The sequence below is a fragment of the Danio rerio genome, chromosome 10 (assembly GCF_049306965.1).
Source record: "Danio rerio strain Tuebingen ecotype United States chromosome 10, GRCz12tu, whole genome shotgun sequence".
NCBI classification, from domain to species: Eukaryota; Metazoa; Chordata; class Actinopteri; order Cypriniformes; family Danionidae; genus Danio; species Danio rerio.
Window position 1 is genome coordinate 5,030,001 of NC_133185.1, and position 12,517 is coordinate 5,042,517.

The 12,517-nt window shown below is 32.4% G+C and overlaps 2 protein-coding genes across 6 annotated transcripts in view; one reads left to right on the forward strand and one right to left on the reverse strand.

The window, feature by feature from the left end:
• lyrm7 (LYR motif containing 7) overlaps positions 1–12,517 on the forward strand; it is a 434,641-nt gene that overhangs the window by 20,922 nt on the left and 401,202 nt on the right. The window lies entirely within an intron of this gene.
• plppr1 (phospholipid phosphatase related 1) overlaps positions 1–12,517 on the reverse strand; it is a 373,854-nt gene that overhangs the window by 8,929 nt on the left and 352,408 nt on the right. For all 5 annotated transcript variants that reach the window (XM_073913746.1, XM_073913745.1, NM_001002132.1 and 2 more), the window contains 1 exon segment: positions 11,135–11,311. In XM_073913746.1, coding sequence (XP_073769847.1) covers positions 11,135–11,311 — 177 coding nt within the window.

Below are 12,517 nucleotides of genomic sequence, written 5' to 3' on the forward strand. Positions count from 1 at the left end.
AAACATGCCGGTCGATTGAAGTCACACTGCAGATGGATATTATCGAGTCTCTACCCAAAGATGAAACCTCAGCATTATAGCCAAGCAGTTGGAAACTACTGGAAACTTCTGGAAACTACATGCTACAAATAATACTTCGTTTGTTAAAGGAAGGATCAGTAAAGACTGATTCAGTAAAGTATGTCAGGACATGCATCGGTTTCTTCCTCCATTTCTCAAGTGTAAGTACAGATGTTACTACTTCAATGTGTTCCTTGTGCCGCCATTCATGCCGCGGCGACGGCGGTACTTGATGCGCCAGCAGCATTTGACCGCTGGGTGGCACTTTAACCACAGATATTCAGCTTTGCCTTTTCACAATGCTAAACAGACTGTTCTGTAGGCGTAGCTTACTGTATGTGATGTGATGTGTTCAATTAAAATATAATTTTAATTTAGTTTTTCTGGTAATAGACATGCTCTTACACTATACTATGCTGTAGAAAAGATACATGGTGAGAAGTCAAAAAGCAAATATAAGAATTAAGTTATTAGCCTTCAGTGCCCGATTAAATTGTGTTGGGGTGAAAATAATGTTTTGATTTCTTTGACTATCATGGCAATGTTATAATCTCAAATCTTAAACGTGCGCATATGAAAAACAGCAAAATAATATAGATTATCCTGCCGGTAGAACACATCACCTCACAGTTGTGAACTTGCGATCACCTCAACTTACATTTAATTTTTTTTTTACCTGGTTTATTGTAAACTTATTAAGTGCAAAGAGGATTCGTTTTGGAAAATAGAATTGAAGAAATGAAAGACAACTAAAATGAAAGCACAAACATTCAGTACAAATAATTAGTCTTAAATAAATAAATAAATAAATAAAGCAGTCTTTTAGTCTAAATATAGAGAGATGTAGTGTTTGCTATTTTGATAGAACTAAGACTAGACATGTTCATTTATATTTTTAATTTACGTTTTTATTTACATTTTCGTTGTTGATTATATTTACAATCTCATTTTATGTTTCAATTATAGTACATAATAATAAACGAATAATGAAAATAAATGAATAATGAAAATAGGACATAAATTAAATCTGGCAGGTTTATTTTTAATAATTTAGTTTCAGTTCCGTTTTTTTGTTTCAAAACGTCAATGTTCTGCTTTAAAGTATAACTGTTGTTTTGTTTTGTTTTTTTTACTTAATGGCTCAGTATGTTTTGTATTTTAATTTCATATTCAGTCACCTTGCATATGCGTGTGAAATATAATGCCGCATAACCGCGGAAAAAGAAGAAAAGGCTGTCAGTTAAAGCTAATTAATCAAAATTGGCTATATTAAAATACAGCATTTATGTTAATACAGGCAGAGTGTGAACAAACTAAGGCTACGATATGTGCTTGCCTTTTAATGCATTTAAAAATATTTGCGGCATTTTTATAGGCTACAGGCAACTGGTGTATAATAATGTTTTTTTTTTTTTTTTTTTTTTTTTTGTATGGTAAAGGACAATGCACATTATGTTATTGATGTAAACTTAGGCTAAAACTTACCATTGATAAACGTGACCTACCTCAAGCAGATCACTTAAAGTGTAATAAAAATAATGTTGCCGCAGGACATATGAAGTCCCGCAAGTTTATTTTTAATAATTTAGTTTCAGTACTATTAATTTTTTTCTCAAAACGTCAATAGCACCTTCAATAATCTAAACATTAAAGATGGACCGCAAGATGTGTTGAGTGGCTATGTGGTGAAGAACAATGGCAAAGCTAAGTGTGATTATTGTAATAAACTAATAAGTTATAAAGCAGAGTCCCGACCAACAGGACTAAGCATATGCGGTTGGCTCATTCTTCACGAATATAGAATTAAAATTATGGCGCGTTAGGTTCATTGTGCATCCCGCAGGTGCAACCAACAAGGGTTGTGCATTTGAGTTTAACTTTTTGAGCGTTATAAGCAACTCGTTGTTAGTTTTTATTTAAATATATTGAGCCGAAACTAAGCAGCGCATTCTCTCCGCCTCCTCGTTTATAACCAGCTGGACACGCCACTGAAGCAGGAGAGACACTCCGTCGTTCATAATCTTAGCTGATGTGTCGGAGTCGAAAGAATATATCAAAGAGGAATGTTCTTTTGACAGTCCCGATATGTTCAATCTTTTTTTCCCTGTCATTTCTCTTCAGCAAATTATATTTTTAAAGCTGCTTGATTCTTTTAAAACCGTAAGCAGAGCCCGTCAATTGGTGTTTTTTCATAAGATACTCCTTTATGAATGTTTTATTTTATAAGTATTCTTTAATGTGCTTTTTAATAATTTTATTTTATTCAAAGCAGCACCTAAAAGCGAATTTATGCTCAAAACGTGGCATGAGAGCGATGCATGTCATGTGTCGCATATTGCCTTTTTTCTGATCTTTTTGAATAAAGGTTTTAATCAAAAGACAGGTAATTTAATTACTTTCGATGTGCTAAAATATTTGTTAAATAAATGTTATTTCAAAAAAGCATATGCAATGTGCTCTGACAGGTAAAATCCGATTCTTTCTCTCTTTCAAGTTCAAAGCAAATTTGAATGCCAAAGGATTTTAGATATGCATATACAAGACTATGTAGTATATTAACATCAACAAATTAATAAAATAAGTAGCAAATGACAGACAAGTTGATAAAAACAGACATTATCTCTAATTATCATAATTGCAAGATTAAAACAGCTGAATATAGGCCTAAATAATCTAGAAAGCAACTACTGCGCGCTGATATTTATTCTTCTTTTTTTTCCGAATAACGAACAATTTCAACTGCGGGGAGATACCGACAGCTTGATTTGCAGTATTTTCTAACATGTTAGAAGCGGGCATCAGCTAGCCGTAAAGACGGGCCGGCACAAAAAAAACATGGCTGCCGGTGGAGAAGCGGCTGTGCCCTCAGCAGCTGATTGAGACGGAGCTGCATATCCTGAGTGCACTAAATACTCCGAGATCCGGATGAAATGCATAGTGAAATATGAAATAAATGTCTCTTTTGCTGAAAATTTAATTAATCTATATATTTATTATTTTAAAAATCAACTCATTTTTGCCCAGAGAAAGAGGCGCGCGGCACTAGCGGACATGGGGTGCTTTCCCAAAAAAAGACGTACAGTAACTTGCAGCTGTACTATGCACAGTTTGGGGAAAAAAAGGATATAGTGATGCATGTTTCCCAAAACCCCTAGTTTCTCTGTTGCAGATCCATCATTTGAATCAGGTTAGTTATAAGTAAAACGCACATAATGATAAAGCACACCATCATCACGAGGGCAATTAAATAAACAACCTAAACATATTTTTAATTGTTTATTTATGTAATGTGAGTTTTTATAAATTTGTTCTTTAAATTATTTATAACTTAGGCTATTCTATCGTGATGACACCATAAAAGGCCTTCAATGCACTGAAATAGATAATAGGGATACAATGAAAAGCCGATTTCACTATTGACCCTGTTTTTATTCATTGACAGCTTCCCAACGCCGCAATTCTGTTGCGCGAAAAAAAAGCTGCTGCAAATAAGCAAATTTATGACAAAACAATTTTAATAGTTTCATAGTAGTAGCTGGTGTGCTTCATCTGCGTGATTCTGATTTAACATTCTTCCGCTAAACTTGCACTGTGTTGATGTGTAAATGGGCTATGATCTTTGCTTTTGAGGCTATCAAGGTGTAAATGAGCTATAGTTCTCTTTGCAACTTTCAATTTCGAGGTGGGGGAAGTGGGAAGAGGCAATTCAAATGTACCATCTCTAAAAAAAAAAAGGCCGCTTACGCGGCATTTGTGTTTATTATTACCTTATTTTTATTTTATTATTATTAATTTATTCATTCATTCTTCATTCATTTTCTTTTCGGTTTAGTCCCTTTATTAGTCTGTGATCGCCACAGCGGAATGAACCGTCAACTTATCCAGCATATGTTTTACACAGTGGATGGCAGGAGGGCCAGCTGGGGCCCTTTCACGGAGTGAAAGGAATTTGCCCCGAGTCTGGGAAAGATGGCTTGCCGTAATTACACTAGTTTTCCTATTGCACACATGCGCCAAACAAATAAACAAATAAATAAAAAAGGAAAAGAAAACATCTAGACTTATAGGCTGAGGTCTTTTTGCTTATAATCACCCTTATGTTTCCGTTTTAAATGTAAGGCTGTTGCATAGAATAATACAATTTTAATTTATAAGTGATTTTGCTGCGTCCCCCTTGATGTTTTAATAACGCATAATAATCTACACACCATATTAAAGACACAGCAGACATAAAGGTTGTGTGTGAGAGACCGAGCAAAAGAGCGCTCTCTTAACAGCTCTGTTGATGCTGCTAGCGGCTTCTTTCTTTTTATTTATTTTGCAGATAATACACCATATGAATACAACAGAAAGACATAAAACTTTACAAATTACCTTTTGTAGACTCAAAACAAGTGTCATATCTTGATAAGCCTAAGCCACATTGAAATATAATTTAAAGAATTACATTATCGGATATAATAAAATCGCATTAAATAAATAAACCAATATAAAACAAGCAAAAGCAAGCTATAACAGTTTAGGTAGGCCTATACATAAATAAAACCGTTAAAGCCAAATCAAACTTTTATTTTACAAGATATTTTCTTTTAAAAGATTTTAGATATTTTCTAAAAACAATAAACACCAGAGAAGGTTTAGAATATTATTTATAAAGTATTTGGATATGATGATAATAATCAAATCGTGCAAACAAAGCATTTTTGGGAACACGTTTCAGGTCTCTCCAGTGCATTTGGGCTGAATGTTTGACTGTGTCTAAATGAGGATGTTAAAAAATACATTTTCTACCGAGTTATTAACGGATGCACGATGTCAACACTCGGGGGACGTTCTGGGGGCTGGGTTTGCGTTACGCGCTGCGAGCTATAGGCCGACAGTGGAAATGCGACATGACTTCGGTCTCGATGCCCATTAACACCTGAAAGACAAGCTTTTGGTTATGAGATGGGGGAAGGGGTATGTCTCCACCCTCAAGTGTTTTCCACAAACATGGTTACACAAAATCCAAAACTCCCGAGGACGGATGGCGTAACCGTAGCAAAACCTATGCGTTTAAAAACCAAACCGCAAATGGGGCCTTATGAAAATGAATGTTTCTATGCACAGCAACTTCTGGACTGAACTACTTGTTATTTAAAATATCTCTATTACGCTCTAGCATTCGCCAAAACGAATTTGTACATAAAAACACCGAACATAGCCTAGCTGAATAGGGTGTTGCCTGCTGAGCCATGACAGCAGCAGACAATTCCGCACGACCATAAAGCCTTCACCCGACAGTTATTTTCTAATATTCACAACGCGAGCCACAACAATAGACATGCCATGCCCATCATCCTTACAGACAACTTCGCTTTAAACTGTATTAAGGTCCCATTTACACTGCACAGCAGTTTTATATAAAACGTTAATGATACATATAACAGGCTACATTTTGATGGTGAAATAACCTTTTAAACGATGGCTTTTTATTTCAGTATTCAAACATTAAATAACGAATGCATCAAGTGAAATAACGAAAATGCAAAAACACATGTATATAAATATAAAGGACTATTATAATTAGCAAAATGCTGCTCTATTTATCTTTGTATTTTTATAATTTTATTATTGTTATTTTTTTAATATTTTGAATTAATTAAAGCTATAGACAAATACTGCTTGACATTTTAGAAAATGTTTTGCGTAATACCCAGTACCGAGAACAAACAAACAAAAGCACATGGCTTGTTAATCAATTTAATCAAGCTCTAGCCACGAATAAAATAATAGACTATTTTATTATTTTAATATTTTAGACGACGGTTTAGTAATTATATTATAAATGGTTATGTTCAGATCAATGAAATAATAACTTTAATAATTCTGCTTTGCATTTTTCTATGCATTACTAACATCACTAAACCATACATTTGTTTTATAAGTTAACCAAATATTTGCAGAGATTCAGCAGTTTTTTTTCTGACGCGTTTGCCAGTCATGCCAGTCAGTGAAAAAAAAGTAACTGTGGCCCCGTTTGCAGGTATTCAGATTCGATTTTATTAATCTGATTCAACTTTTATTACTTACAGGACATAAAAATGCAATTAAAAGTTTCAAATCAATGTGCATTGTCCTTTACCATACAAAAAAAAAAAACATTGTCATACACCATAGCCTGTAGCCTATAAAATGGCCGCAAATCTTTTTAAATGCATTAAAAAGCAAGCGCATATTAGCCGTACCTTGAGTTTGTTCACATTCTGCCTGTATTAACATGCATGCTGTATTTTAATATAGCTTATTTTGATGAATTAGCTCTAACTGACAGCTTTTTCTTCTTTTTCAGCGGTTATGCTCGCATTATATTTCACACGCATATGCAAGGTGACTGAAATTGAAATTCAAATACAAAACACACTGAGCCATTAAGTAAAAAAACAAAACAAAACAACAGTTATAGCTACTTTAAAGGAGAACATTGACGTTTTGAAAAAAAAAAACTGAACTGAAACTAAATTATTAAAAAAAAACCTGCTAGACTTAATTTATGTCCTGCGGCAAAAATATTTTTATTATAATCTGCTTAAAATAGGTCAATTTATTTTTTGCTTTTGATGAAGCTGCATTCAACTTAAGCTCAATGTCGGCAATGTCTTTAAATAAATAATATATCTTGGCCTATTTTCATTATTCATTAATTTTCATTATTCGTTTATTATTATCTACAATTGTTGAGACATAAAATGAGATAGTAAACTATAATAAACAACGAAAATGTAAGTAAAAACAGAAATAAAAACATGAAAATGTCTTGTCTTAGTCCTGTCAAAATAGCAAACACTGAACATCTCTCTATATTTAGGTTAAAAGACTGCTTTATTTATTTATTTATTTATTTAAGACTACTTATTTGTACTGAATGTTTATGCTTTCATTTTAGTTGCAAAAAGATCAGAAATTGATCTCGCACACGCAGGGAAAAAAGGCAATTATGCCACACATGACTTGCATCGCTCTCATGCCAAGTTTTGAGGATAAATTCGCATTTAGATGCTGCTTGAAATAAAATAAAACTATCAAAAAGCACATTAAAGACTTTAATAAAAAATTAAAACATTCATAAAGGAGTATCTTATGGAAAAACACCATGGGCTCTGCTTTCGGTTTAAAAGAATCAAGCAGCTTTAAAAATATCTAATTTGCTGAAGAGAAATGACACGAAAAAAAAAAAAAAAAGATTAAACATATCGGGACTGTTAAAAGAAAATTCCTCTTTGATATATTCTTTCGACTCCGATACATCAGCTAAGATTATGAATGACGGAGTGTCTCTCCTGCTTCAGCAGCGTGTCCCGCTGGTTAAACGATGACGCGGAGAGAATGCGCTGCTTAGTGAACCTAACGCGCCATTATTTTAATTCTATATTCGTGAAGAATGAGCCAACCGCATATGCTTAGTCCTGTTGGTCGGGTGTCTGCTTTATAATTTATTAGTTTATTACAATAATCACACTTAGCTTTGCCATCGTTCTTCACATGTTGCCACTCGGCACATCTTGCGCTCCATCTTTAAACAAATGTTTACATTATTGAGGTGCTCTCCGGCGGCGAAGTTTCTGGCAGAGTAGCGAGTGAAAAAATGTGCTTGCAGAAATTGGAATCAAAATTTAAATTATATATAACAAGCATCGTATTCTTTCTAATCCTCGCCCAGTTTTAATACAAGTTGTGTTTTTTATATTTGTGGCTGTGAAGTTTATTAAGAATATATATATATATATATATATATATATATATATATATATATATATATATATATATATATATATATATATATATATAGCCTACTTTATTTTTTTATACTTTAAGTGATCTGCTTGAGGTAGGTCACGTTTATCATTGGTAAGTTTTAGCCTAAGTTTACATCAATAACATAATGTGTATTGTCCTTTACCATACAAAAAAAAAAAAAAAACATTATTATACATAGTTGCCTTTAGCCTATAAAAAGGCCGCAAATGCATTAAAAGGCAAGCGCATATCTTAGCCTTGAGTTTGTTCACACTCTGCCTGTATGAACATAAATGCTGTATTTTAATATAGCTTATTTTGATAAATTAGCTCTAACCTTTGACAGCTTTTTCTTCTTCTTCCGCGGTTATGCGGCATTATATTTCACACACATTTGCAAGGTGACTGAATATGAAGTTAAAATACAAAACATACTGAGCCATAAGTAAAAAAAACAAAAAAAACAAAACAACAGTTATAGCTACTTTAAAGGAGAACATTGACGTTTTGGAAAAAAAAAAAACTGAACAGAACTGAAACTAAATTATTAAAAATAAACCTGCAAGACTTAATTTATTTCCTGCGGCAAAAATAATTTTATTATACTTTTGATCTGCTTAAGGTAGGTCAATTTATTTTTCTCAGTGTTTCACGTACTGTACGGCAATGTCTTTAAATAAATTATTTATTTAGGCCTATTTTCATTATTCATTTATTTTCATTATTCGTTTATTATTCGTTTATGTACAATTGTTGAGACATAAATGAGATAGTAAAATATAATTAACAACGAAAATGGAAATAAAAACAGAAATAAAACAGAAATGAAAATGTCTTGTCTTAGTCCTATCAAAATAGCAAACACTGAACATCTTTCTATATTTAGGCAGCTTTATTTATTTATTTATTTATTTATTTAAGACTACTTATTTGTACTAAATGTTTGTGCTTTCATTTTAGTTGTCTTTTACTTCTTCAATTCTATTTTCCAAAACGAATCCTGTTTGCACTTAAAAAGTTTACAATAAAGTAAAGTATTGTATAAAGTTTACAATAAATAGCCACTTTGAACTCTCACCTACTGTACGTGCGATTAAAGTTGTTGCCTCGTTTACTTTAGCTTGCAAATGTATTTAGTTGTGATTTGTTACTTGTAACCGTGTGTACTGTCTCAGGTTAACTCGCTATATTCTCATATCGCGTTCAAAGCCACGTTAAAAACGTGACGCGTTCTGCTTTGTTTACGTTACTGTAGAGGAGTGTAATGTGTGTGTGTGTGCGCGTGCGTGCGCGCGTTGTGGTCCGGAGGAGGTTTATGTGTGTGTGTGTGGACGCGTGCGCGAGAACGAGGGCAATATATGTGTGTGTGTGCGCATGTGTGTGTGTGTGGGCGCGTGCGCGAGGACGAGGGCTATGTGTGTGTGTGTGTGTGGACGCATGCGCGAGGACGAGGGCAATGTGTGTGTGTGTGTGTGTATGATACGTTATGTGTGTTATGTTATGTGTTGTGTGTTATGTTATGGGTCATGATACGTTATGTGTGTTATGTTATGTGTTGTGTGTTACGTTATGGGTCATGATACATTATGTGTGTTATGTTATGTGTTGTGTGTTATGTTATGTGTTATGATACGTTATGTGTGTTATGTTATGTGTTGTGTGTTACGTTATGGGTCATGATACGTTATGTGTGTTATGTTGTATGTTATGTTATGCTTGTTACGTTATGTGTTTTGTGTAATAAATGTTGTGTATTATGTGTAGTGTTGTGTTATCTGTTTGTTGTTATATGTGTTGTGTGTTATGTGGGTATCATGTTGTGTGTTATGATATGTGCTGAGTGTTATGTTATGTGTTGTGTTATCGGTCATGTTATGTGCTATGCTATGTGTTATGTTTTGTGTTGTGTGTTATGTTATGCGTTGTGTTATCTGTCTGTCATGTTATGTGCCTTGTTATGTGTTATGATACGTTTTGTTGTATGTTATGTTATGCTTGTTATGTTATGTGTTGTGTGTAATAATATGTGTTGTGTATTATGTTGCATGCAGTGTTGTGTTATCTCTTTATCATGTTATGTCATTTGTTGTGCTGTGTGTTATATGTGTTATGATACGTTATGTCTGTTATGTTGCGTGTTGTGCTTTGTTGTGTTATGTTGTATGTTATGTTATGCATGCTATGTGTTGTGTTATGTTATGATACGTTATGCGTGTTATGTTATGTGTTGTGTTATGTTATGGGTCATGATACGTTATGTGTGTTATGTTGTATGTTATGTTATGCTTGTTACATTATGTGTTGTGTGTAATATATGTTGTGCATGATGTTATGTGTAGTGTTGTGTAATCTCTTTGTCATGTTATGTGCTGTTATGTGATTTGTTGTGTTGTGTATGCTGTGTTATATGTTATGGTTGTTATGTTGTGCTTTGTTGTATGTTATGTTATGCATGCTATGTGTTGTGTTATGATAAGTTATGCATGTTATGTTTTGTGTTGTATGTTATGTTATGATACGTTATGTCGTGTTATAATATGTTATGCGTGTTATGTTGCGTGTTGTGCTTTGTTGTATGTTATGCATGCTATGTTATGTGTTGTGTGTTATGGGATGTGATATGCATTTCATGTTATGTGTTATGGTATGTGTTGTATGCTATGTTATGTGTGTTATGTTATGCTGTGTGTTGTGTTATGGTACGTGTTTCGTTATGTGTTGTCTGTTACGATATTTGTTATGTGTTATGTTATGTGCTGTCTGTTACGTCTTGTGTTGGTTGTTACGTTTGTTATGTGTTATGTTATGCGTTATGTTGTGTGTTGTGTTATGTATTGTATGCAATGTTATGCATGTTATGTTGTGTTGTTATGTGTTGCATTATGTGTTGTGTTGAGCTGTGTATTATGTTGTGTGTTTTGTCATGAGTTACAGTATATTCTTTGTTATGTGTTTTGCTATGGATTATGTTGTGTTATGAGTTGTGTTGTGTGTTACGGTATGTAAAATTGTAGCTTCTTGCTGATAAATGAGTAAATCAAAGTGGACTGAGAGCTATTGGCAAAGTCTAAAGACCAAAAAGGATAATACATGAATATTATTAATCCATGCTGTGATTTTTACATCAATTTTTTATACTGTATGTCATCAAATGATACTTGTTCCAAATATTCCTGACAAAATTTTCCATTATTTAAACTACACCTACACTGAACTGAACTCTATTATATTGTTTACTACTAATAATCACTTATTCTACTTTTACAACAAGAGTAAAACAAAGACCCCTGTAACCCACCAGAAACAGAGCTATGGAGCTTCCCAGTATAAATCCAGCGACGACGTCTGAGCAGTGGTTGCGGTATTCAGACACTCGGTTCAGGCCGGTGAGGAACGCAGCGCACAGAAGACCCAGACAAAGCACAGGTTTGGCCAGACGACTGCTTTTCGTTTTAATGGTGCTCGTGATGTACATCTGAAACAGCCGAACACACACACAAACACAGAGACAGGATTTATTCAGTGGATTTGTTGTGGAAATCAAGCTTGAATAAATACACAGCACTTGCTCCACCTCGGGGAAATTATGGCCAATTATGGAGAATGGATTGAGAGTAAATAAACTCGTATTCCCATGAAAGAAAAAAGAGAAGCTTCAAACTCAAAGAAAAAAAACTTGACTACAAATCTAAACAGTTCAGCATCACTAAGTTGAAGTTAAAACAAATTAAATGCCTGTTTCAAAATCCCTTTTTTACGTTATTCAGCATCTTTACATAACCTGAACAGGAAATCTGCACTTATTTTTGTTTTTTTGATAGTAAATTCTCTTGACCTTTTGATCATTGACTAATACGCAGCTAACATGTAAATTTCACCTAACATTGCTTTATAGTTCCCTTTTTTTAAGAACCAAAAAAAATTACATAAAGGAATTATTTTATTTTTATAGTAGATAATTTATTTTATTTTATATATGATATTTTTTTTATATGATTTTTTTTTCTATTTTTATAATGTATTGTATATGTCATTTTATATTGTTAATATATATTTAATGTTAAAATTTATTTTATTTGTATATTTGATATTATTTGATATTGTTTTATTTAATGTTCTTATATTTTATTTTATAATGTATTTTATATTTTAAATGTATATTTTATTTGATATTTAATATTTTATTTAGTATTTTAATTATATAATGTTTTAATTTATTTAATTTTTATATTTGATATTTTATGTGATATTATTTTTTTATATTCTTATAATTTATTTTATAATGTAGTTTTTATTTTAAATACATATTTAATGCTTTAATTTAATTTAATTTCATGTTTTAATAGTCATTTGTCCTATATTCGACTGAATCGGAAGTTCAAAAACAATCGCAAAAAAGAGTGCACTTCCACATTGAATAAGATTAAAACCTGTCTGTACTTTTCAGCATTCACAATTCCATCAATTCAGGCGATATTGACATTTTGCTCTGGCAAAAAAGTCCAACTTGTGTTTTATTTTTATTGCTGACATTTTATTTTCTTTGATATTTTATTGTATATGATTCTATTTTATATTTTATTGTATATTTTATTTTATATTTAAATATATATTTAATGTTTAAATATATGTTATTTGTATATTTAATATTTTATTTTATATTATTTTATTTATTTATTTT